The sequence below is a fragment of the Panulirus ornatus genome, chromosome 24 (genome assembly GCF_036320965.1).
Source record: "Panulirus ornatus isolate Po-2019 chromosome 24, ASM3632096v1, whole genome shotgun sequence".
NCBI lineage: Eukaryota > Metazoa > Arthropoda > Malacostraca > Decapoda > Palinuridae > Panulirus > Panulirus ornatus.
Genome location: NC_092247.1, coordinates 16,926,285 through 16,952,905, shown reverse-complemented (window position 1 = coordinate 16,952,905; position 26,621 = coordinate 16,926,285). Strand labels below are relative to the sequence as shown.

The window sequence follows — 26,621 nt, the reverse complement described above, 5'->3', positions numbered from 1 at the left end:
CTGGAGAAAGTGAGGTGTTTTAGATATATGGGAGTGGATTTGCCAGCGGATGGAACCATGGAAGTGGAAGTGAGTCATAGGGTGGGGTAGGGGGTGAAAGTTCTAGGAGCATTGAAAAATGTGTGGAAGTCGAGAATGTTATCTTGGAAAGCAAAAATGGGCATGTTTGAGGAAATAGTGGTTCCAACAATGTTATATGTTTGCGAGGCGTGGGCTATAGATAGAGTTGTGCGGAGGAGGGTGGATGTGCTGGAAATGAGATGTTTGAGGGCAATGTGTGGTGTGAGATGGTTTGATTGAGTAAGTGATGAAAAGGTAAGAGAGGTGTGTGGTAATAAAAAGAGTGTGTTTGAGAGAGCAGAAGAGGGTGTTTTGAAATGGTTTGGTCACATGGAGAGAATGAGTGAGGAAAGATTGACAAAGAGGATTTATTTGTCAGAGGTGGAGGGAATGAGGAGAAGTGGGAGACCAAATTGGAGGTGGAAAGATGGAGTGAAAAAGATTTTGAGTGATCGGGGCCTGAACATGCAGGAGGGTGAAAGGCATGGAAGGAATAGAGTGAATTGGAACATCGTGGTATACCGGGGTTGATGTGTTTTCAATTGATTGAACCAGGGCATGTGAAGTGCCTAGGGTAAACCATGGAAAGATGTATACCACATCGTTCCAATTCTCTCTATTCCTTGCATGCTTTTCACACTCCTGTATGTTCAGACCCCAATTGCTCAAGATCTTTTTCACTCCATCCTTCCACCTCCAATTTGGTCTACTGCTTATCCTTCTTCCCTCCACCTCTGACATATATCTTCTTTGTAGAGGTTTTCAGAAAAGAAGAGATAATGTTGGGGAGAAGAGAGTGGTGAGAGTAAGTGAGCTTGGAAAGGAGACTTGTGTGAGGAAGTACCAGGAGAGACTGAGTGCAGAATGGCGAAAGGTGAAAGCAAATGACGAAAGAGGAGTTAGGGAGGAATGGAATGTATTTAGGGGAGCAGTAATGGCTTGCACAAAAGATGCTTTTGGCATGAGAAAGGTGGGAGGTGGGCAGATTAGAAAGGGTAGTGAATGGTGGGATGTAGAAGTAAGATTGTTAGTGAGAGAAGAAAGAGGCATTTGGATGATTTTTGCTAGGAAGTAGTGCAAATGACTGGGAGATGTGTAAAAGAAAGTGCAGTCAATTGATTGTTATGATTGCACTGTTTTGTGTGCTTTGCAGCTTTGTTATATATGCGTTGGGGAGGATGGAATACCAGGCAAATGAGGCATAGTTTAAAGTTTAGTAGACTAATTGTCTGTAGATGTTGAGGGATTCTTTTTCATGTCCAAGGCTGGTGCCAGCATGTGTTCTGAGAACATTTAGTTTGTGGATTGATTTTATAGAAGTAGGGAGTAAATTTCATGTGTCTTGTATATGATGCCTAGAATGGTTGTTGTTTTTTTGTCACTGAAAGATATTGTCATTCAGTATGGCTGGAAGGTGTGTATGGGGTTAAAAGACTGATTGATGACTTCTGTGGAGATGCAGACATTTTGTTTTGGTGATTAATTGTACAATGTAGTGCTGTACATAATTTCCTCAGGACCCTTTGCAAGGAAGGATCCTGGTTTTACGTAGGGACTCCTTTCCATGGGATATCACAATCCAAGGCTTCACTACTTGAAGTATTGCAGCCTGATTTTAGTAATTCACTTTCTGTATGCTTTTTTCTTCCTCCTTTTATTTGTCCCCCACAACCATCACAGCCCAAGGTGGACCCCACCTCACTTCTTTTGGCTTGGCACCCTGGCAAGATTTCACCGAAAAGTGCAGTGTGGGGAAGAATTTCTGTGTTCATAGGGCTTCATCTCTGGACTTGCCTGTCATAGGTTTTTGAGAGAGTGCTTTTATTCAGAATTATAGAATTCTCTTGAACAGTGCAACTGGTGGTGTCATTTTTTTGAAGTGGTATCAGATTTTAAAAACAGGAAATCTTGAAAATCTGACAGCATCGTGGTCTCAAGGATCTTTGATTACCAGGAAAAATGAGAAATTTGTATGGAGCAACTACAGACAGCATTTAAAAGTAATTTTTTTTATATGTTTGAAGAGTTCCAGATAAACCTAAAATTGATTATTATGTAAATTGCGTGATGTTAGAGAGGAACTATACCAATGATTACTCATTGAGCAAGACATATTTAGTGCTACTTGCCAACCCTGCAAGTTGTAGATAGGTTGTTGCCCTCTCTGACTCAAAGATTTTGTCTGATAATAAAGACAGCTGAGGCATTGACTGCCCTCTGGTTTCTCTGAACTCTTTATGTATATCACTATTACCTTTTTTTACCTTGGATTTATGATATAATTACCGTGACCAAGGCTCTTGCATTTGTTCTCTCATTGATGTTCGAACATGCCTTTGGTGCACAGTAGGTGCTAAAATACACTCAGCATTACAAACCCAAACACATTTGTGAACTAAATGATATGGACCAGTGGTTCTTAGAGTGGGGGGGATGCTCTCCCAAGGGGGTTGCCAGAAAATTCAAAGGGGGGCATGAGAAGTGAGACAGAAAAGTTTTGTTGGGTTAACGAATTTTGTTACATTAGTTACAGCAGTTTTGAATTTAACCTTGCCAGGAACCCCTTTTCCATGGCAGTTGAGGATGTTCCTGAAGCTATGCAAGAAGAATTTCTTGAACTGAAATTCACTTCAGTAGCAAAGGATGATTTTACTTGTCTTGGTCTAGAGAAGTTTTGGGTGAAGTATCTCTCAGTTTACCAGAAGAAAAAAGCATACAAGTCCAAAAAGTCGGTCTCCTTTTCATCTACTTACCTGGGTGGAACAGGTTTTTCAGCATTGGTTAATATGAAAGCAATGCAAAGAAACAAGCTAGTCCGTCAGAAGAGTCAGTACCACTCATCTCATTGATGAGTACTACCTAGGTTTGTGACGTGCTGATTTAAGCAGTACCAGAGGCAAAAGTATGTGAAAGTTTGGTTTTATTGTACATACATTTTTTTGTTTTCCAATGACTTTTCATTCACTTGCATTAGAATTATCAAATATATAAGCAGAATATGCATAAAAATCATTACTCTTGTACTAATACACCCAGTAACTGTCCTAAAAGTAAGAACATTTTTGGTTTCAGTGTAATCTATTGATTACTGCTATGGAAATAAAAATAATTTTTTTTTTATTAGTAGGTACTATTTCCACTTGATATAAGTTTCATTGAAACTAGGTGCATAAAGATAATGAAATAAAACTAAAATATAGAAGCAGAAAAACTTTTCATTCATCCATAAAATTCATACTCAAGTAAGCAATAAGTTTATTAGTATAAAGATCCACTGCAGTAATCCTGCTTAAGCATTTAAGTCCTATATACTGGTATAAGAATTACTGATTATTTTTTGACAAAACATGAAAGGGGGCACAGTATCGAGGAGACCAAAAAGTTTAAGAACCACTGGTATAGACATGACAAATTTTGGATTAACATCATTTCAAGTTTTGTCATAACCTGTGGAATTCAAGAAGCTTTGACAGTTCCAATCACCCAAACAACCATAAAACAAACTAGCATCTTGACAAAACAATTGTCACAATTGGTTTCGTCAAACACCAATTTTCTTTTGAATTTATGAAATAAACAGATTGTAACATTGCGGAAGATGAAAGCCGGCAAGGCAGCAGGTTTGGATGGTATTGCAGTGGAATTTATTAAAAAAGGGGGTGACTGTATTGTTGACTGGTTGGTAAGGTTATTTAATGTATGTATGACTCATGGTGAGGTGCCTGAGGATTGGCGGAATGCGTGCATAGTGCCATTGTACAAAGGCAAAGGGGATAAGAGTGAGTGCTCAAATTACAGAGGTATAAGTTTGTTGAGTATTCCTGGTAAACTATATGGGAGGGTATTGATTGAGAGGGTGAAGGCATGTACAGAGCATCAGATTGGGGAAGAGCAGTGCGGTTTCAGAAGTGGTAGAGGATGTGTGGATCAGGTGTTTGCTTTGAAGAATGTATGTGAGAAATACTTAGAAAAGCAAATGGATTTGTATGTAGCATTTATGGATCTGGAGAAGGCATATGATAGAGTTGATAGAGATGCTCTGTGGAAGGTATTAAGAACATATGGTGTGGGAGGCAAGTTGTTAGAAGCAGTGAAAAGTTTTTATCGAGGATGTAAGGCATGTGTACGTGTAGGAAGAGAGGAAAGTGATTGGTTCTCAGTGAATGTAGGTTTGCGGCAGGGGTGTGTGATGTCTCCATGGTTGTTTAATTTGTTTATGGATGGGGTTGTTAGGGAGGTAAATGCAAGAGTCCTGGAAAGAGGGGCAAGTATGAAGTCTGTTGGGGATGAGAGAGCTTGGGAAGTGAGTCAGTTGTTGTTCGCTGATGATACAGCGCTGGTGGCTGATTTACATGTGAGAAACTGCAGAAGCTGGTGACTGAGTTTGGTAAAGTGTGTGGAAGAAGAAAGTTAAGAGTAAATGTGAATAAGAGCAAGGTTATTAGGTACAGTAGGGTTGAGGGTCAAGTCAATTGGGAGGTGAGTTTGAATGGAGAAAAACTGGAGGAAGTGAAGTGTTTTAGATATCTGGGAGTGGATCTGTCAGCGGATGGAACCATGGAAGCGGAAGTGGATCATAGGGTGGGGGAGGGGGCGAAAATTTTGGGAGCCTTGAAAAATGTGTGGAAGTCGAGAACATTATCTCGGAAAGCAAAAATGGGTATGTTTGAAGGAATAGTGGTTCCAACAATGTTGTATGGTTGCGAGGCGTGGGCTATGGATAGAGTTGTGCGCAGGAGGATGGATGTGCTGGAAATGAGATGTTTGAGGACAATGTGTGGTGTGAGGTGGTTTGATCGAGTAAGTAACGTAAGGGTAAGAGAGATGTGTGGAAATAAAAAGAGCGTGGTTGAGAGAGCAGAAGAGGGTGTTTTGAAATGGTTTGGGCACATGGAGAGAATGAGTGAGGAAAGATTGACCAAGAGGATATATGTGTCGGAGGTGGAGGGAACGAGGAGAAGAGGGAGACCAAATTGGAGGTGGAAAGATGGAGTGAAAAAGATTTTGTGTGATCGGGGCCTGAACATGCAGGAGGGTGAAAGGAGGGCAAGGAATAGAGTGAATTGGAGCGATGTGGTATACAGGGGTTGACGTGCTGTCAGTGGATTGAATCAAGGCATGTGAAGCGTCTGGGGTAAACCATGGAAAGCTGTGTAGGTATGTATATTTGCGTGTGTGGACGTGTATATGTACGTGTGTATGGGGGTTGGGCCATTTCTTTCGTCTGTTTCCTCGCGCTACCTCGCAAACGCGGGAGACAGCGACAAAGTATAAAAAAAAAAAAAAAAAAAAAAAAAAAAAAAAAAAAAAAAAACATTGAAAGTATGTGATAAAGTAAAACAGTAGTCATTTTGTAGACTGAAAAATCAATGTAATTTCCAGATCAAATCAATTTGATTTCCAGATCAGCCTGTATAATGGCATCAGGAGGCAACAGTGTGACACATTGGCGTCTCCTAACACAGCTGCGTGACTTCATCACCAGGGCTACTCCTCCTCTGGCAGTCCTTCAAAGAGATCTTACAGAAGTCATCAAAAAAATCCCTGATACAGTTCAGGCAACAACAGACGCCAATCCACAGTCAGCAGTGAATAAATGTCAGAATGAAAAAGGAAACAAGGAGGAACTCAACTTGAAACATGTTGGTTAGTTACATAAGTTATGGTATCATTTTGTGATGTTTAATGAGCTTTTCATTTAGATGCAGTTTAATTAGATAAAGAAAACTAATGAGAAAGTCCTCAGTGATACTGCCCTCTGTCCTTTCTTCTGACAGTGATAAAACTCTATCAAAGGTCACGTTTGGCTGAGAGAGTTAGTACATTTTGGATGTGAATGTGCTGTGAAGGGCAGTTGGAGGGATGTCTGATCACTACCTTGTGGGGGTGAAGATTTACAGAGGTTTTTAAAAAGAAGAGAGAATGTGGGGAGAAGAGAGTGGTGAGAGTAAGTGAGCTTGGAAAGGTGACTCATGTGAGGAAGTATCAGGAGAAATTGAGTGTAGAATGGCAAGAGGTGAGAGCAAATGACATGAGGGGAGTGGATGAGGAATGGGATGTATTTAGAGAAGCAGTGATGGCTTCTGCAAAAGATGCAAGTGACATGAGAAAGGTGGGAGGCGGGCAGATTAGAAAGGGTAGTGAGTGGTGGGATGATGAAGTAAGGTTATTAGAGAAAGAGAAAAGTGAGGCATTTGGACAATACTTGCAAATGACTGGGAGATGTATAAAAGAAACCAGAAGGAGGTAAAGATAAAGGTGAAAGGGTTGAAAAAGAGGGAAATGAGAGTTAGGGTGAAAGGGTATCATTAGATTTTACGGAGAATAAAAAGATGTTTTGGAAGGGGGTAAATAATATGCATAAGTCAAGAGACCAAATGGAAACATTGGTGAAGGGGGCAAATGGGTAGATAATAACAGGTAGTGATGAAGTGAGGAGATGGAGTGAGTAGTGAGTATTTTGAATGTTTGTTTGAATGTGTTTAATGATAGAGTGGCAGATATAGGGTATTTTGGTCAGGTTGGTGTGCAAAATGAGAGGGTCAAGGAGAATGGTTTAGTAAAGAAAGGAGAGGTAGTGAAAGCTTTGCATAAGATGAAATCCAGAAAGGCGGGGGGGTTTGGATGGTATTGCAGTGGAATTCATTCAAAAAGGGGGTGATTGTGTGTTGACTGGTTGGTAAGGATATTCAGTGTATGTATGGACCATGGTGAAGTGCCCAAGGATTGGCAGAATGCATGCATAGTGATATTGTACAAAGGCAAAGGGGATAAAGATAAGTGTTCAAACTACAGAGGCATAAGTTTGTTGAGTATTACTGGGAAATTATATGGGAAGGTATTGATTGAGAGGGTAAAGGAATGTACAGAGCATCAGATTGGGTAAGAGCAGTGTGGTTTCAGAAGTGGTAGAGGATGTGAGGATCAGGTGTTTGCTTTGAAAAATGTGTGTGAGAAACACTCGGAAGAACAGATGGATTTATATGTGTAGCAATTATGGATCTGGAGAAGGCATATGATTGGGTTGATAGAGATGCTCTGTAGAAGGTGTTAAGGGTATATGGTGTGGGAGTTAAGTTGCTAGAAGCAGTGAAAAGTTTTTACCAAGGATGTATGGCATGTGTACGAGAAGGAAGAGAGGAGAGTGATTGATGCCCAACGAAGAGCAGTCTGCAGCAGGGGGTGTGTGATGTCTCCATGGTTGTTTGATTTGTACATGGATGGGGTTGTTAGGGAGGTGAATGCAAGAGTTTTGGAAAGAGGGGCGAGAATGTAGTCTTTTGGGGATGAGAAGGCTTGGAATTGAGTCCGTTGTTGTTCGCTGATGATACAGCTCTTGTGGCTGATTTGAGTGAGAAACTGCAGAAGTTGGCGACTGAGTTTGGAAAAGTGTGTGAAAGGAGAAAGTTGAGAGTAAATGTGAATAAGAGCAAGGTTATTAGGCTCAGTAAGGTTGAAGGACAAGTTAATTGGGATGTATGTTTGAATGGAGAAAAATTGGAAGAAGTTAAGTGTTTTGAATGTATGGGAGTGGACTTAGCAGCGAATGGAACTATGGAAGTGGATCCGAGTCACAGGGTGAGGGATGGGGCAAAGATTTTGGGAGCATTGAAGAAAGAGTGGAAGGAGGGAATGTTATCTTGTAGAGCAAAAATGGGTATTTTTGAAGGAATAGTAGTTCCAACAATATCATATGGTTACAAGGCGTGGGCAGTAGATAGGATTGTACAGAGGATGGTGGTGGATATGTTGGATATGAAGTATTTGAGGACAATGTGTGGTATGAGATGGTTTGAAAAAAGTAAGTAATGAAAGGGTTAGAGAGATGTGTGGAAATAAAAGAGTGGTTGAGAGAGCAGAAGCAGGTGTGCTGAAATGGTTTGGACTTTTGGAGAAAATGAGTGAGGGAAGATTGACAAAGAGGATATATGTGTTAGAGGTGGAGGGAATAAGGAGAAGCGTGAGACCAGTTTGGAGGTAGAAGGATGGAGTGAAAAAGATTTTGAGCGATCATGACCTGAACATACAGGGATGTGAGAGGCGTGCAAGAATATAGTGAATTGGAATGATGTGGTATACCGGGGTCAACATGCAAACATTGGACTGAACCAGAGCATGTGAAGCATCTGGGGTAAACCATGGAAAGGCCTGTAGGGGCCTGGATGTGGATAGTGAGTTGTGGTATTGATGCATTACACATGACAGCTAGGAACAGCTGCCTCGCTAAATTGGGGGGTAGGTATGTTATTTCCTGTGTGGCTTGGTAGCGACAGGGACAGATGAAGACAAGCAAGTATGAATATATACATGTGTATATATGTATATGTCTGTGTATGTATATGTATGTTCAGGCACCGATCACTCAAAATCTTTTTCACTCCATCCTTCTACCTTAAATTTGATCTCCTGCTTCTCCTTCTTCCCTCCACCTCTGTCACATATTTCCTTTCTGTCAATCTCCCTCACTCATTCTCTCCATATGTCGAAACCATATCAATACACCCTCTTCTACTCTCTCAACCACACTCTTTTTATTTCCACACATCTCTCTTACCCTTTCATTACTCGATCAAACCTCCTCACACCACATATTGTCCTCAAACATTTCATTTCCAACACATCCACCCTCCTCTATAGAATCCTATCTATAACCTATGCCTCACAACCATATAACATTGTTGGAACTACTATTTCCTCAAACAAACCCATATTTGCTCTCCAAGACAACATTCCCTCCTTCCACACTTTCTTCATTGCTCCCAGAATCTTTGCCCCCTCCCCCACCCAGTGACTCACATCCTCTTCCATGGTTCCATTCGCTGCTAAGTCCACTCCCAGATATCTAAAACGCCTCACTTCCTCCAGTTTTTCTCCATTCAAACTTACATCCCAATTAACTTTTTCCTCAACCCTACTGAACCTGATAACCTTGCTCTTATTCACATTTACTCTCAACTTTCTCCTTTCACACACTTTTCCAAGCTCGGTCACCAACTTCTGCAGTTTCTCACTCGAATCAGCCACTGGAGCTGTATCACCGGAGAACAATAACAGACTCACTTCCCAAGCCTTCTCATCCCCAAAAGACTGCATACTTGCTCCTCTCTCCAAAACTCTTGCATTTACCTCCTTAACCACCCCATCCATAAACATATTAAACAACCATGGGGACATCACACACCCCTGCTGCAGACTGACCTTCATTGGGAACCAATCACTCACCTTTCTTCCTTTTCGTACATATGCCTTACATCCTTGGTAAAAACTTTTCACTGCTTCTAGCACCTTAACTCCCACACCATATACCCTTAAGGACCTTCCACAAAGCATCTCTATCCACCCTATCATATGCCTTCTCCAGATCCATAAATGCTACATACAAAGCTATCCGTTTTTCTAAGTATTTTTCATATACATTTTTGAAAGCAAATACCTGGTTCATATATTCTCTACCACTTCTGAAACCACACTGCTCTTCCCCCAGTCTGATGCTCTATACAAGTCTATCCCCTCATTGAGTACCCTTCCATATGATTTTCCAAGAATACTCAACAAACTTATGGCTCTGTAGTTTAGACACTCACCTTTATCCCCTTTGCCTGTGTACAGTATCACTATGCATGCATTCTGCCAATCCTCAGGCACTTCACCATGGTCCATACATACATTGAATATCCTTACCAACCAACCAACAACACAATCACCCCCTTTCTTAATAAATTCCACTGCAATACCACCCAAACCTGCTGCCTTTCCCGATTTCATCTTCCACAAAGCTTTCACTACCTTTTCTCTCTTAACCAAACATTTCTCCCTGACCCTCTCACTTTGCACACAAACCTGACCAAAACACCCTATATCTACCACTCTATCAACAAACCTTTAAAATGTTCATTCCATCTCCTCACCTCATCACTGCCTGTTATTATTTCCCCACTTGCCCCCTTCACCGATGTTCCCGTTTGTTCTCTTGTCTTACGCACGTTATTTACCTCCTTCCAGAACATCTTTTTATTTTCCACAAAATTTAGTGATACTCTCTCACCCTTTTTCAACCCTTGCACATTTCTCTTGACCTCCTTCTGCTTTCTTTTATACGTCTCCCAGTCATTTGCACTTTTTCCTTGTATGTATCATCCCAATGCCTCTCTTTTCTCCTTCACCTACAACTTCTTCATCCCACCACTCACTACCCTTTCTAATCTGCCCACCTCCAACCTTTCTCATGCCACATGCATCTTTTTCAAAATTCATCACTACTCCCTTGAATACATCCCATTCCTCACCCAATCCCCTCACGTCATTTGCTTTCACCTTTTGCCTTTCTAAACTCAATATCTCCTGGTACTTCCTCACACAAGTCTCCTCTCCTAGCTCACTTACACAACACCCTCTTCTCCCTAACATTCTCCCTTCTTTTTTGAAAACCTCTACAAGTCTTCAACTTCACCTATATAGATGATAGTCTTCTTTAGTAAATAATTTAGATACATTTTCTTGTATCAGTATCTTTTGTATTTATCTTGTATCAGTATCTTTTGTATTACTTAGGGAATTGCAGTTGGCAAAGTTAAATTATTTCCTTAATGATCATTAACGTTTGATCTGTAGTGAACACTGCTCTTCCTGATTCCAGAAGTGCCTGATTTTGTGAAAAAGTACATCAGAACACAAATATGTTGAAATTGATTGTTAATCTAGTGTTCTCTTCTGCAGACATGAATGGTGAAAATCTGTCAGAAATGCAGAAGGCTCTGAAAACCATGAATGCATATATTCCATTGTACTTCTCTCAAGTCCGCCTAAACTTTTCAAAAAATGAGGAATCGAAAACAGTGGAAAAAAATATACCAAAGTGGAGAGTGAAAAAAGACATTGTTTCAAAGGTAGGGTTTACTTTTCTGTTACCTTAGTTGAGATGTTAGTGCGTATGAATTATTTCTAAGAGAAGAGCAGGTCAATATATATCATTTTTTTTTTGTCAAACACAGAGAAGCCTCTTTCTAACAGTATAATTAGTGTATGGATAGTCCATTAGAAACTGAATACCATTACATCCCAAATTTTTCCAAGGGACATTAATGAATGAATTGTTAACAAGTGTTTTGGAAACTTCCATCTTCCTTCAAAGCTGGAGATGTTCAGGAAGTTGCAAAGATTATTCTGAATCAGAAGGAAAGAGCCCCAGGTTTACCTGGAGTCACCTGAATCTTGTCAGGTAGGACTTACATGAGGCACACCTGACTCCCCTCCTGGTCAGAAATAGTGCTTGCTTGAGGCCAAAGCCACTCTTCCCTTGCACATGATGCTCAATCATGTGCAGTTGTTCAGCAGTTCTTATGTGTTTCCTGGATCTCTTTGCACTTGCAACTCTGATAGCACTGTTCTCTGTCATGATTTGATAAAAAAAATAGGCCTCTATACCATAAAAATGTAGTTGCATGAGAACGTGGACATCAACTTATGTGTTGATCAAGTGGGCTCTTATCTCACACTAGCAGGCAGTAACTAAGCTGTCTTATTTTGTCATGAAATTTTTACTTAAATTACAAATTAGTGTAAAATTATGTAATATATACATATGACAATTGATTGTTAAAGAAAAAGTGTGCTGAGATGGTGCACGACAAAGTGTCACTTGTTCTTGATATCCTAGAACTAAATAGGCTATCCTGTCACATCCCAACTTAGTCGAGAGGTGTTCTTAACTTACCAGACTAATTGTGTGATGTGATGTATCTGTCTTTCATGGAAATTTCCATTTAATCCCAAACTTAATCTGATGGGGTCCAAAGGATCTGTTAGAAGTTCAATTTTGATGTATTGAAGTCCATTAGAATGGGGTTTTACTGTTCATCAGTACTATTTATTAGTATTGTTATTCGTTAGGTAGTAGTTCGTAGGCAGCCACTAACCAGGGATGTATATTACTGGTGTTAGCGATGGCAGCATAGTGAACCAGAACTTCATTGTTTGTCAAGTTGCACCCCTCTGGCCAAGGTAGATGTCTATTCTTTCTGCCTCACCCATGCATGGAATGCTGGTATTCTACCCACAACATGCAGTCTCTCTTTGTCATTTATATCACTTGACAACATTTAGCTCACACAGCTCATTCTTTGTGATTCTAGAATTTCCTGCAGTGAGTGGTATGCATTAGCCCTGCATGTATCCAGAATTGTAGGAGCAATAGATAGATGTAGTAGGTGGGAACATCAAACAGGAAATTTAGGTAGAAACATTAACTACAGAGGTGTAAGTTTGTTGAGTATTCCTGGTAAATTGTATGGGAGGGTGTTGATTGAGAGGGTGAAGGCATGTACAGAGCATCAGATTGGGGAAGAGCAGTGCGGTTTCAGAAGTGGTGGAGGATGTGTGGATCGGGTGTTTGCCTTGAGGAATGTATGTGAGAAATACTTAGAAAAGCAAAGGGATTTGTATGTAGCATTTATGGATCTGGAGAAGGCATATGATAGAGTTGATAGAGATGCTCTGTGGAAGGTATTAAGAATATATGGTGTGGGAGGCAAGTTGTTAGAAGCAGTGAAAAGTTTTTATCGAGGATGTAAGGCATGTGTACGTGTAGGAAGAGAGGAAAGTGATTGGTTCTCAGTGAATGTAGGTTTGCGGCAGGGGTGTGTGATGTCTCCATGGTTGTTTAATTTGTTTATGGATGGGGTTGTTAGGGAGGTAAATGCAAGAGTCCTGGAAAGAGGGGCAAGTATGAAGTCTGTTGGGGATGAGAGAGCTTGGGAAGTGAGTCAGTTGTTGTTCGCTGATGATACAGCGCTGGTGGCTGATTCATGTGAGAAACTGCAGAAGCTGGTGACGGAGTTTGGTAAAGTGTGTGGAAGAAGAAAGTTAAGAGTAAATGTGAATAAGAGCAAGGTTATTAGGTACAGTAGGGTTGAGGGTCAAGTCAATTGGGAGGTGAGTTTGAATGGAGAAAAACTGGAGGAAGTGAAGTGTTTTAGATATCTGGGAGTGGATCTGTCAGCGGATGGAACCATGGAAGCGGAAGTGGATCATAGGGTGGGGGAGGGGGCGAAAATTTTGGGAGCCTTGAAAAATGTGTGGAAGTCGAGAACATTATCTCGGAAAGCAAAAATGGGTATGTTTGAAGGAATAGTGGTTCCAACAATGTTGTATGGTTGCGAGGCGTGGGCTATGGATAGAGTTGTGCGCAGGAGGATGGATGTGCTGGAAATGAGATGTTTGAGGACAATGTGTGGTGTGAGGTGGTTTGATCGAGTAAGTAACGTAAGGGTAAGAGAGATGTGTGGAAATAAAAAGAGCGTGGTTGAGAGAGCAGAAGAGGGTGTTTTGAAATGGTTTGGGCACATGGAGAGAATGAGTGAGGAAAGATTGACCAAGAGGATATATGTGTCGGAGGTGGAGGGAACGAGGAGAAGAGGGAGACCAAATTGGAGGTGGAAAGATGGAGTGAAAAAGATTTTGTGTGATCGGGGCCTGAACATGCAGGAGGGTGAAAGGAGGGCAAGGAATAGAGTGAATTGGAGCGATGTGGTATACAGGGGTTGACGTGCTGTCAGTGGATTGAATCAAGGCATGTGAAGCGTCTGGGGTAAACCATGGAAAGCTGTGTAGGTATGTATATCTGCGTGTGTGGACGTGTGTATGTACATGTGTATGGGGGGGGGGGTTGGGCCATTTCTTTCGTCTGTTTCCTTGCGCTACCTCGCAAACGCGGGAGACAGCGACAAAGTATAAAAAAAAAAAAAAAAAAAAAAAAAAAAAAAATTAACTAGCAGTGGATCAGAACATTAGATAGGGACATTAGGTAGTATTAGTAGGTTAGATATTTAGTTAGACACATTATGTGAATTAGCCAGTAGAAACATTAGGTAGGAGCCTTGGGAAATACTGCACTAGAGTTGCCTTCTGCCAGTGGCCTGTTAAGGGTAAGGCATTAAATCCTAAGAAGTGGCACTAGAGTTCACCAGTTATGGAGGCTCTTTGAAGGAGTGTCCGAAGGGAATGGGCATCAAAAGTATAGATGGATAGACAGATAGTTAGATCTTTCTTTCTTTTCTTTTAAACTATTCGCCATTTCCCGCGTTAGCGAGGTAGCGCTAAGAACAGAGGACTGGGCCTTTTTTGGAATATCCTCAACTGGGCCCCCTATGTTCCTTCTTTTGGAAAATTTAAAAAAAAAAACGAGAGGGGAGGATTTCCAGCCCCCCGCTCCCTCCCCTTTTAGTCGCCTTCTACGACACGCAGGGAATACGTGGGAAGTATTCTTAATCCCCTATCCCCAGGGATAAGATAGTTAGATAGTTATCAGTATTCTGCAGATTATGTCACAGATGGTAGTTTTTCTTTTGATACTTTTAAAACAAAGTGTATTTTGTAGAAGTTTCTTGTGCCTCACTGTGCTTTCTTCTTTGTTGTTTCTAATCCCAAATATGCTGTTGAATTTTGTATGTACCTTATGTCTATCTTTTTTCATCCAGTAGGATGTCTCTCATGCTCCAGAAGCCTCAGCCAGTGCTGAATCTAATTTAGACTTATTCCTGTTCTTTTACACCTCCAAACACACATGTCGTCTTCATTCACATGTTTCATCACAAATTTCCTGAAGATGACTCTTATTCCAGCATTCTCTTTATCTCTTGCATCACTCAAGCACATTTTCTTAATCTTTTTCACATCCATCTTTTCCATTTGCCTAGAAATTTCTTTGTGTGCTCTGTATCATACACTCAAAATCCACATCTTTCACTGTGTACCTTCCTTAGACATCATTTCCTTATCACTATACAATCTTTGTCTATATCTCTAACACCCATTTCCTCTAGGAACACCCATGAAGGGGGTGATCACAGCAAAAGAGTCTCCAGTTATCCCTCTCCTTACATGCCTCCTGTGCATACACCATTCCATGCATTCTTTTGTCATTTCTCTCCCTCCAATACTCTTCCACTCTTATTTACCCATGTCCCAGGTAATCTTCACCTCACACTAGTCCCTCTAATCGTACTGTCATAAACTCTGTTTGTAATCTCCTTGTCTTGCATTCTTTCCACATGTCCAGACCCCCTCAAAGTATTACATTTCACTCTCTCTACTACTCCACAATTCACTCACTTTGCATTATGTGTCATACCAGATCTCTCATTCACCCTTATTTCTGCATTCTGTGTCTTACCAGATCTCTCATACACCCCTTATTTCTTTTTTCATTCTATCTAGTCATACCTAATGCTTCTCTCGACTCATTTCCACAGTCTGGATTCTTAACCTGTATGACTCATTCCATGTTCATGTTTCATCTGCATAAATCAGAGTCAGAAGGGTTTTGCTCTCCCTTAATCCTTTCTTCTCTTCCATAATTCCACTTCTGCCCCTAATTATTCTGTTAAAGGAAGCAGTGTTTTTCTACCCTGTGCTGCTCTCTTTCATTTCTCTCCTTCCATTTAATTAAACTTCCCGAAGTTGGCTCCTAAATACTTAACTTCATTCACTTCTTCTGGTCTTTCTCTACCCATATCTGTAACGCAATTTACTACACTTTCTTCTTTCATTCTACAGGGGTTTGCAATATCTATACTTTCACTTTTTCCTTCCAATCCTTCCAGAAACCATTAATTTACTTTTACTCAATTATCTTTAATTGTCTACACTTACACACGTCATAAAGCACACTTACAATCTTCTGCAACTCCTTTTCACTCTCGCCCACCATACCTCACCACCACATACCATCTCAGCACCCACTCTTCTAATTTTGGGACCTGGATATGGAAAGGGAGCTGTGGTTTCGGTGCATTACACATGGCAGCTCGACTGAGAGTGAACGAATGTGTCCTTTTTTGTCTTTTCCTAGTGCTGTCTCATAGGAGGAGGGGGATGCTATTTCATGTGTGGTGGGGTGGCAACAGGAATGTATGAAGGAAGCAAGTATGAATATGTATATTTTTATACATGTATATGTCTGGGGATAGGGGAGAAAGAATACTTCCCACGCATTCCTCATGTGTCGTAGAAGGCAACTAAAGGGGACGGGAGTGGGGAGCTGGAAACCCTCCCCTCCTAGTATTTTAATTTTCTAAAAGGGGAAACATAAGAAGGAGTCACGCGGGTAGTGCTCATCCTCCTCGAAGGCTCAGATTGGGGTGTCTAAATGTGTGTGGATGTAACCAAGATGAGAAAAAAGGAGAGATAGGTAATATGTTTGAGGAAAGGAACCTGGATGTTTTGGCTCTGAGTGAAACGAAGCTCAAGGGTAAAGGGGAAGAGTGGTTTGGGAATGTCTTGGGAGTAAAGTCAAGGGTTAGTTAGAGGACAAGAGCAAGGGAAGGAGTAGCACTACTCCTGAAACAGGAGTGGTGGGAGTATGTGATAGAGTGTAAGAAAGTAAACTCTAGATTGATATGGGTAAAACTGAAAGTTGATAGAGAGAGATGGGTGATTATTGGTGCATATGCACCTGGGCATGAGAAGAAAGATCATGAGAGGCAAGTGTTTGGGGAGCAGGTGAGTGAGTGTGTTAGTAGTTTTGATGCAAGAGACTGGGTTATAGTGATGGGTGATTTGAATACAAAGGTGAGTAATGTGGCAGTTGAGGGAATAATTGGTGTACATGAGGTGTTCAGTGTTGTAAATGGAAATGGTGAAGAGCTTGTAGATTTATGTGCTGAAAAAGGACTGGTGATTGGGAATACCTTGTTTGAAAAGAGAGATATACATAAGTATATGTATGTAAGTAGGAGAGATGGCCAGAGAGCATTGTTGGATTACGTGTTAATTGATAGGCGCACGAAAGAGAGACTTTTGGATGTTAATGTGCTGAGAGGTGCAACTGGAGGGATGTCTGATCATTATCTTGTGGAGGCAAAGGTGAAGATTTGTAGAGGTTTTCAGAAGAGAAGAGAGAATGTTGGGATGGAAAGAGTGGTGAGAGTAAGTGAGGTTGGGAAGGAGACTTGTATGAGGAAGTACCAGGAGAGACTGACTACAGAATGGAAAAAGGTGAGAACTAAGGAGGTATGGGGAGTTGGGGAGGAATGGGATGTATTTAGGGAAGCAGTGATGGCTTGCACAAAAGATGCTTGTGGCATGAAAAGCGTGGGAGGTGGGCAGATTAGACAGGGTAGTGAGTGGTGGGATGAAGAAGTAAGATTATTAGTGAAGAGAAGAGAGAGGCATTTGGATGATTTTTGCAGGGAATTAATGCAAATGAGTGGGAGATGTATAAAAGAAAGAGGCAGGAGGTCAAGAGAAAGGTGCAAGAGGTGAAAAAGAGGGCAAGTGAGAGTTGGGTGAGAGAGTATCATTAAATTTTAGGGAGAATAAAAAGATGTTTTGGAAGGAGGTAAACAAAGTGCGTAAGACAAGGGAGCAAATGAGAACTTCAGTGAAGGGGGCTAATTTTTGAGGTGATAACAAGTAATGGTGATGTGAGAAGGAGATGGAGTAAGTATTTTGAAGGTTTGTTGCATGTGTTTGATGATAGAGTGGCAGATATAGGGTGTTTTGATTGAGGTGGTGTGCAAAGTGAGAGGGTTAGGGAAAATGATTTGGTAAACAGAGAAGAGGTAGTAAAAGCTTTGTGGAAGATGAAAGCCGGCAAGGCAGCGGGTTTGGATGATATTGCAGTGGAATTTATTAAAAAAGGGGGTGACTGTATTGTTGACTGGTTGGTAAGGTTATTTAATGTATGTATGTCTCATGGTGAGGTGCCTGAGGATTGGCAGAATGCTTGCATAGTGCCATTGTACAAAGGCAAAGGGGATAAGAGTGAGTGCTCAAATTACAGAGGTATAAGTTTGTTGAGTATTCCTGGTAAATTATATGGGAGGGTATTGATTGAGAGGGTGAAGGCATGTACAGAGCATCAGATTGGGGAAGAGCAGTGTGGTTTCAGAAGTGGTAGAGGATGTGTGGATCAGGTGTTTGCTTTGAAGAATGTATGTGAGAAATACTTAGAAAAGCAAATGGATTTGTATGTCGCATTAATGGATCTGGAGAAGGCATATGATAGAGTTGATAGAGATGCTCTGTGGAAGGTATTAAGAATATATGGTGTGGGAGACAAGTTGTTAGAAGCAGTAAAAAGCTTTTATCGAGGATGTAAGGCATGTGTACGTGTAGGAAGAGAGGAAAGTGATTGGTTCTCAGTGAATGTAGGTTTGTAGTAGGGGTGTGTGATGTCTCCATGGTTGTTTAATTTGTTTATGGATGGGGTTGTTAGGGAGGTAAATGCAAGAGTTTTGGAAAGGGGGAAAAGTATGCAGTCTGTTGTGGATGAGAGAGCTTGGGAAGTGAGTCAGTTGTTGTTCACCGATGATACAGCGCTGGTGGCTGATTCGTGTGAGAAACTGTAGAAGCTGGTGACTGAGTTTGGTAAAGTGTGTGAAAGAAGAAAGTTGAGAGTAAATGTGAATAGGAGCTAGGTTATTAAGTACAGTAGGGTTGAGGGACAAGTCAGTTGGGAGGTAAGTTTGAATGGAGAAAAGCTGGAGGAAGTGAAGTGTTTTAGATATATGGGAGTGGATTTGGCAGCGGATGGAACCATGGAAGCAGAAGTGAATCATAGGGTGGGGGAGGGGGTGAAAGTTCTGGGAGCATTGAAAAATGTGTGGAAGTCGAGAACATTATCTCAGAAAGCAAAAATAGGTATGTTTGAAGGACTAGTGGTTCCAACAATGTTATATGGTTGCGAGGTGTGGGCTATAGATAGGGTTGTGCGGAGGAGAGTGGATGTGCTGGAAATGAGATGTTTGAGGACAATATGTGGTGTAAGATGGTTTGATCGAGTAATTGATAATAGGGTAAGAGAGATGTGTGGTGATAGAAAGAGTGTGGTTGAGAGAGCAGAAGAGGGTGTTTTGAAATGGTTTGGTCTCATGGAGAGAATTAGTGAGGAAAGATATATCCACTTGGTCAATCTTTCCTCACTCATTCTCTCCATGTGACCAAACCACTTCAAAATACCCTCTCTTACCCTATCATTACTTACTCGATCAAACCACCTCACACCACAGACTGTCCTCAAACATTTCATTTCCAACACATCCACCCTGCTTCGCACAACCCTATCTATAGCCCACACCTCGCAACCATATAACATTGTTGGAACCACTATTCCTTCAAACATACCCATTTTTCCTCTCTGAGATAATGTTCTCGCCTTCCACACATTCTTCAGTGTTCCCAGAACCTTCACCTCCTCCCCCACCCTGTGACTCATTTCTGCTTCCATGATTCCATCCACTGCCAAATCCGCACCCAGGTATCTAAAACACTTCACTCCCTCCAGTTTTTCTCCATTCAAACTTACCTCCCAATTAACTTGTCCCTCAACGCTACTGAACCAAATAACCTTGCTCTTATATGCATTTACTTTCGGCTTTCTTCTTTCACACACTTTGCTAAACTCAGTCATCAGCTTCTGCCATTTCTGACCCGAATCAGCCATCAACGCTCATCATCAGCAAACAACAACTGACTCACTTCCCAAGCCCTCTCATCGACAACAGACTTCATACTTGCCCCGCCTCTCCAAAACTCTTGCCTTCATCTCCCAAACAACCCCATCCATAAACAAATTAGACTGCCATGGAAACATCATGCATCCCTGCCGCTAACCGACATTCACAGGAAACCAATCAGTTTCCTCTCTTCTTACTCGTACACATGCTTTATATCCTTGATAAAAAGTTTTCACTGCTTCTAGCAACTTACCTTCCACACCATATATTCTTGATATCTACCTCAAAGCATCTTTATACACTCTATCATATGCCTTCTCCAGATCCATAAATGCTACATACAATTCCATCTGCTTTTCTAAGTATTTCTCACATATATTCTTCAAAGCAAACACCTGATCCTTACATCCTTTATCACTACTGAAACCACACTGCTCTATCCCAGTCTGATGCTCTGTACATGCCTTCACCCTCTGAATCAATACCCTCCCATATAATTTCCCAGGAATACTCAAGAAACTTGTACCTCTATAATTTGAACACTCACTTTTATCCCCTTTGCCTTTGTACAATGGCACTATGCATGTATTCTGCAAATCCTCAGGCAATTCACCATGAACCAGACATACATTGAATATCCTTACCAACTAGTCAACAACACAGTCAACCCCTTTTTTAATATATTCGACTGCAGTGCCATCCAAACCCGCTGCCTTGCTGGCTTTCATCTTCCGCAAAGCTTTCACTACCCCTTCTCTGTTTACCATACCATTCTCCCTGACCCTCTCACTTCGCACATCACCTTGACCAAAACACCCTATATTTGCCACTCTATCATCAAACATATTCAACAAACCTTCAAAATACTCACTCCATCTCCTCACTTCACCACTACTTGTTATTAACTCCCCTTTTGCCCCCTTCACCAATGTTCCCATTTTTTCTCTTGTCTTACACACTTTATTTACCTCACTCCAAAACATGTTTTTATCCTCCCTAAAATTTAATGATACTCTCTCATTTGCCCTCTTTTTCTCCTCATGCACCTTTCTCTTGACCTCCTGCCTCTTTCTTTTATACAACTCCCAGTCTTTTGCACTACTTCCCTGCAATAATCGTCCAAATGTCTCTCTCTTCTCTTTCACTAATAATCTTACTTCTTCATCCCACCACTCACTACCCTTTCTAATCTACCCACCTCCCACCTTTCTCATGCCACAAGCATCTTTTGCACAAGTCATCACTGCTTCTCTAAATACATCCCATTCTCCCCCACTCCTCTTACATTATTTGCTCTCAAGTTTTTCCATTCCCTATATTTTTATATTTTTATCATACCTTGTCGCTATCTCCCTTGTTAGTGAGGTAGCGCAAGGAAACAGATGAAAGAAAGGTCCAATCCTCCCACATACACATAAACACCCACACACGCACATATACGTACCTATACATTTCAATATACACATACATATACATACACCGACATATACATGTATACACGTGTACACATCCACACTTGCTGCCTTCTTCCATTCCCTTCACCATCCCGCCACACATGAAATGGCAACCCTCCCTCCTCCTGCGTGCTCGCAAAGGTAGCGTTAGGAATGTGGCCTTTGATGTCTTTTCATAGTGCTACCTCATGCGCGCGTGGGGTGGAGTGGGTTACCATTTAATGTGTGGCAGGGTGGTGGGGGAAATAGATGAAGGCAGCAAGTATGGATATGTACATATGTACATATGTATATGCCTGTGTATGTATATGTATGTATACGTTGAAATGTATAGATATGTATATGTGCGCGTGGGGGATATGTATATACATGTGTATGTGGGAGGGTTGGGCCATTCTTTTGTCTGTTTCCTTGCGCTACCTCTCTAATGCGGGAGAAAGCTGATGGCTGATTTGGGTAAGAAACTGCAGAAGCTGGTGACCGAGTTTGGTAAAGTGTGTGAAAAAAGAAAGCTAAAAGTAAATGTGAATAAGAGCAAGGTTATTAGGTACAATACGGTTGAGGGACAAGTCGATTGGGAGGTAAGTTTGAATGGAGAAAAACTGGAGAAAGTGAAGCGTTTTAGATATCTGCGAGTGGATTTGGCAGCGTATGGAACCATGGAAGTGGAAGTGAGTCACAGGGTTGGGGAGGGGGCGAAAGTTTTGGTAACGTTGAAAAATGTGTGGAAGGCGAAAATATTATCTCGGAAAGCAAAAATGGGTATGTTTGAAGGAATAGTGGTTCCAACAATGTTATATGGTTGCAAGGCTATAGATAGAGTTGTGTGGAGGAGGGCGGATGTGTTGAAAATGAGATGTTTGAGGACAGTATGTGGTGTGAGGTGGTTTGATCAAGTAAGTAATAAAAGGGTAAGAGAGATGTGTAGTAATAAAAAGAGTGTGGTTGAGAGAGCAGGAGAGGGTGTTTTGAAATGGTTTGGTCACATTGTGAAAATGAGTGAGGAAAGATTGTCAAAGAGGATATATGTGTCAGAGGTGGAGGGGAACGAGGAGAAATGGGAGACCAAATTGGAGGTGGAAAGATGGAGTGAAGAAGATTTTGAGTGATCGGAGCCTTAAGATGCAGGAGGGTGAAAGTCATGCAAGGAATAGAGTGAATTGGAACGATGTGGTGTACCAGGGTCGACGTACTGTCTGTGGATTGAACCAGGGCATGTGAAGCGTCTGGGGTAAACCATGGAAAGTTTTGTGGGGCCTGGATATGGAAAGGGAGCTGTGGTTTCAGTGCATTACACATGACAGCTAGAGACTGAGTGTGAACGAATGTGACCTTTGTTGTCTTTTCCTAGCGCTACCTCGCACGCATCCTGGGGATAGGGGAGAAAGAATATTTCCCACACATTCCTCGTGTGTCGTAGAAGACGACTAAAGGAGATGGGAGTTGGGGGCTAGAAACCCTCCCCTCCTTGTATTTTAACTTTCTAAACGGGAAAAGAGAAGAAGGAGTCACGCAGGGAGTGCTCATCCTCCTCGAAGGCTCAGATTGGGATGTCCAAATGTGTGTGGATGTAAACAAGATGAAAAAAAAAAAGGAGAGATAGGTAGTATGTTTGAGGAAAGGAACCTGAATGTTTTGGCTCTGAGTGAAACAAAGCTCAAGGGGAAAGGGGAAGAGTGGTTTAGGAATGTCTTGTGAGTTAAATCAGGGGCTAGTGAGAGGACAAGAGCAAGGGAAGGAGTAGCACTACTCCTGAAACAGGAGTGGTGGGAGTATGTGATAGAGTGTAAGAAAGTAAACTCTAGATTGATATCGGTGACACTGAAAGTGGATGGAGAGAGATGGGTGATTATTAGTGCATATGCACCTGGGCATGAGAAGAAAGATCATGAGAGGCAAGTGTTTTGGGAGCAGGTGAGTGAGTGTGTTAGTAGTTTTGATGCACGAGACCAGGTTATAGTGATGGGTGATTTGAATGCAAAACTGAGTAATGTGGCAGTTGAGGGAATAATCTGTGAACATGGGGTGTTCAGTGTTGTAAATGGAAATGGTGAAGAGCTTGTAGATTTATGTGCTGAAAAAGGACTGGTGATTGGTAATACCTGGTTTAAAAAGAGAGATATACATAAGTATACGTATGTGAGTACGAGAGATGGCCAGAGAGCGTTATTGGATTATGTGTTAATTGATAGGCACATGAAAGAGTGACTTTTGGATGTTAATAGGCTGAGAGGTGCAACTGGAGGGATGTCTGATCATTATCTTGTGGAGGCGAAGATGAAGATTTGTAGAGGTTTTCAGAAAAGAAGAGAGACTGTTGGGGTGAAGAGAGTGGTGAGAGTAAGTGAGCTTGGGAAGGAGACTTGTGGGAACAAAGGTGGGAACAAAGGATGTAAGGGGAGTGGGGGAGGAATGGGATATATTTAGGGAAGCAGTGATGGCTTGCGCAAAAGATGCTTGTGGCATGAGAAATGTGGGAGGTGGGCAGATTAGAAAGGGTAGTGAGTGGTGGGATGAAGAAGTAAGATTATTAGTGAAAGAGTAGAGAGAGGCATTTGGATGATTTTTGTAGGGAAATAATGCAAATGACTGGGAGATGCATAAAAGAAAGGGGAAAGGGGTCAAGAGAAAGGTGCAAGCGGCAAAAAAGAGGGCAAATGAGAGCTGGGGTGAGAGAGTATCATTAAATTTTAGGGAGGATAAAAAGATGTTTTGGAAGGAGGTAAATAAAGTGCATAAGACAAGGGATCAAGTGGGAACTTCAGTGAAGGGGGCTAATGGGGAGGTGATAACAAGTAGCGGTGATGTGAGGAGATGGAGTGAGTATTTTGAAGGTTTGTTGAATGTGTTTGATGATAGAGTGGCAGATATAGGGTGTTTTGATTGAGGTAGTGTGCATAGTGAGAGGGTTAAGGAGAATGATTTGGTAAACATAGAAGAGATAGTAAAACCTTTGTGGAAGATGAAAGCCTGCCAGGCAGCGGGTTTGGATGGTATTGGAGTGGAATTTGTTAATAAAGGGGGTGACTATTGTTGACTGGTTGGTAAGGTTATTTAATGTATGTATGACTCATGGTGAGGTGCCTGAGGACTGGCATAATGCTTGCATAGTGCCATTGTACAAAGGTAAAGAGGATAAGAGTGAGTGCTCAAATTACAGAGGTATAAGTTTGTTGAGTATTCCTGGGAAATTATATGGGAGGGTATTGATTGAGAGGGTGAAGGCATGTACAGAGCATCAGATTGGGGAAGAGCAGTGTGGATTCAGAAGTGGTAGAGGATGTGTGGATCAGGAGTTTGCTTTGAAAAATGTATGTGAGAAATACTTAGAAAAGCAAATGGATTTGTACGTAGCATTTGTGGATCTGGAGAAGGCATATGATAGAGTTGATAGAGATGCTCTGTGGAAGGTATTAAGAATATATGGTGTGGGAGGCAAGTTGTTAGAAGCAGTGAAAAGTTTTTATCGAGGATGTAAGGCATGTGTACGTGTAGGAAGAGAGGAAAGTGATTGGTTCTCAGTGAATGTAGGTTTGTGGCAGGGGTGTGTGATGTCTCCATGGTTGTTTAGTTTGTTTATGGATGGGGTTGTTAGGGAGGCTGAATGCAAGGGTTTGGGGAAGAGGGGCAAGTATGCAGTCTGTTGTGGATGAGAGAGCTTGGGAAGTGAGTCAGTTGTTGTTTGCTGATGATACAGCGCTGGTGGCTGATTCGGTTGAGAAACTGCAGAAGCTGGTGACTGAGTTTGGAAGAAGAAGGCAGACAGTAAATGTGAATAAGAGCAAGGTTATTGGGTGCAGTAGGGTTGAGGGACAAGTCAATTGGGAGGTTAGTTTGAACAGAGAAAAACTGGAGGAGGCGAAGTGTTTTAGATATCTGGGAGTGGATTTGGCAGCGGATGTAACCATGGAAGCGAAAGTGAATCGTAGGTTGGGGGAGGGGGCGAAAGTTCTGGGAGCATTGAAAAGTGTGTGGAAGTCGAGAATGTTATCTTGGAAAACAAAAATGGGTATGTTTAAAGGAATAGTGGCTCCAATGATGTTATATGGTTGCAAGGTGTGGGCTATAGATAGAGTTGTGAGGAGGAGGGTGGATGTGCTGGAAATGAGATGTTTGAGGGACAACATGTGGTGTGAGGTGGTTTGATCGAGTAAGTAATGAAAGAGTAAGAGAGATGTGTGGTAATAAAAAGTGTGGTTGAGAGAGCAGAAGAGGGTGTTTTGAAATGTTTTGGTCACATGGAGAGAATGAGTGAGGACAGATTGACAAAGAGGATATATGTGTCAGAGGTGGAGGAATGAAGAGAAGTGGAAGACCAAATTGGAGGTGGACAGATGGAGTGAAAAAGATTTTGAGTGATTGGTGCCTGAACATGCAGGAGGGTGAAAGGCGTGCAAGGAATAGAGTGAATTGGAATGATGTGGTGTACTGGGATCGACGTGCTGTCAGTGGATTGAACCAGGGCATGTGAAGTGTCTGTGGTAAACCATGGAAAGTTGCATAGGGCCTGTATGTGGAAAGGGAGCTGTGGTTTCAGTGCATTATACATGACAGCTAGAGACTTGAGTGTGAATGAATGTGGCCTTTGTTGTCTTTTCCTAGCACTACCTCGTGCACATGCAGGCGGGAGGGTTTGTCATATCATATGTGGTGGGGTGGTGATGGGAATGAATAAGGGCAGACAGTATGAATTATGTACATGTGTATATATGTATATGTCTTTGTGTGTATATATATGTATACATTGAGAAGTATAGGTATGTATATGTGCTGTGTGGACGTGTATGTATATACATGTGTATGGGGGTTGGTTGGTCCATTCTTTCGTCTGTTTCTTTACACTACCTCGCTAACACGGGAGACAGCGACAAAGTATAATGTAATATAAATGAATATAAATATATTATCTGTTTATTATACTTTCTTGCTGTCTTCCTCATTTGCGAGGTAGCACAAGGAAACAGACTAAAGAATGGCCCAACCCACCCACATACACATGTATATAAATATACATCCAAATACGCACATATACATACCTATATATTTCAGTGTATATATGAATATGCATACACAGACACATATACATATATACGCATGTACGTAATTCATACTTGCTGCCTTTATTCATTCCTGTTGCCACCCTGCCACACATGAAATGACAAACCCCTCCCTCCGCATTCGTACAAGGTAGTGCTAGGAAAAGACAACAAAGGCCACATTCGTTCACACTCAGTCTCTAGCTGTCATGCATAATGCACCGAAACCATAGCTCCCTTTCCACATCCAGGCCCCACAAAACTCCATGGTTTACCCCAGATGCTTCACATGCCCTGATTCAATCCATTGACTGCATTGCTGTCAATAGAAAAAAAATTTATGTGAAAATTTTAGGTGAATGCAAGAGTTTTGGAAAGAGGGGCAAGTATGCAGTCTGTTGTGGATGAGAGTGCTTGGGAAGTGAGTCGATTGTTGTTCGCTGATGACACAGCGCTGGTGGCTGATTCGGGTGAGAAACTGCAGAAGCTGGTGACTGAGTTTGGTAAAGTGTGTGAAAGAAGAAAACTGAGAATGAAGGTGAATAAGAGTAAGGATATTACTTACAGTATGGTGGGACAAGTCAATTGGGAGGTGAGTTTGAATGGAGAAAAACTGG

At 41.6% G+C, this 26,621-nt stretch overlaps 1 protein-coding gene across 2 annotated transcripts in view; it reads left to right on the top strand.

Moving 5' to 3' along the window:
• Nucleotides 1–26,621, top strand: part of LOC139757125 (calcium-independent phospholipase A2-gamma-like) — a 174,311-nt gene that overhangs the window by 24,722 nt on the left and 122,968 nt on the right. For both annotated transcript variants that reach the window (XM_071677226.1, XM_071677225.1), the window contains exons 2-3: nucleotides 5,465–5,706; nucleotides 10,777–10,946. In XM_071677226.1, the coding sequence (XP_071533327.1) occupies nucleotides 5,478–5,706; nucleotides 10,777–10,946 (399 nt within the window). In that variant the 5' untranslated portion in view covers nucleotides 5,465–5,477. The remainder of the gene's footprint in view (nucleotides 1–5,464; nucleotides 5,707–10,776; nucleotides 10,947–26,621) is intronic.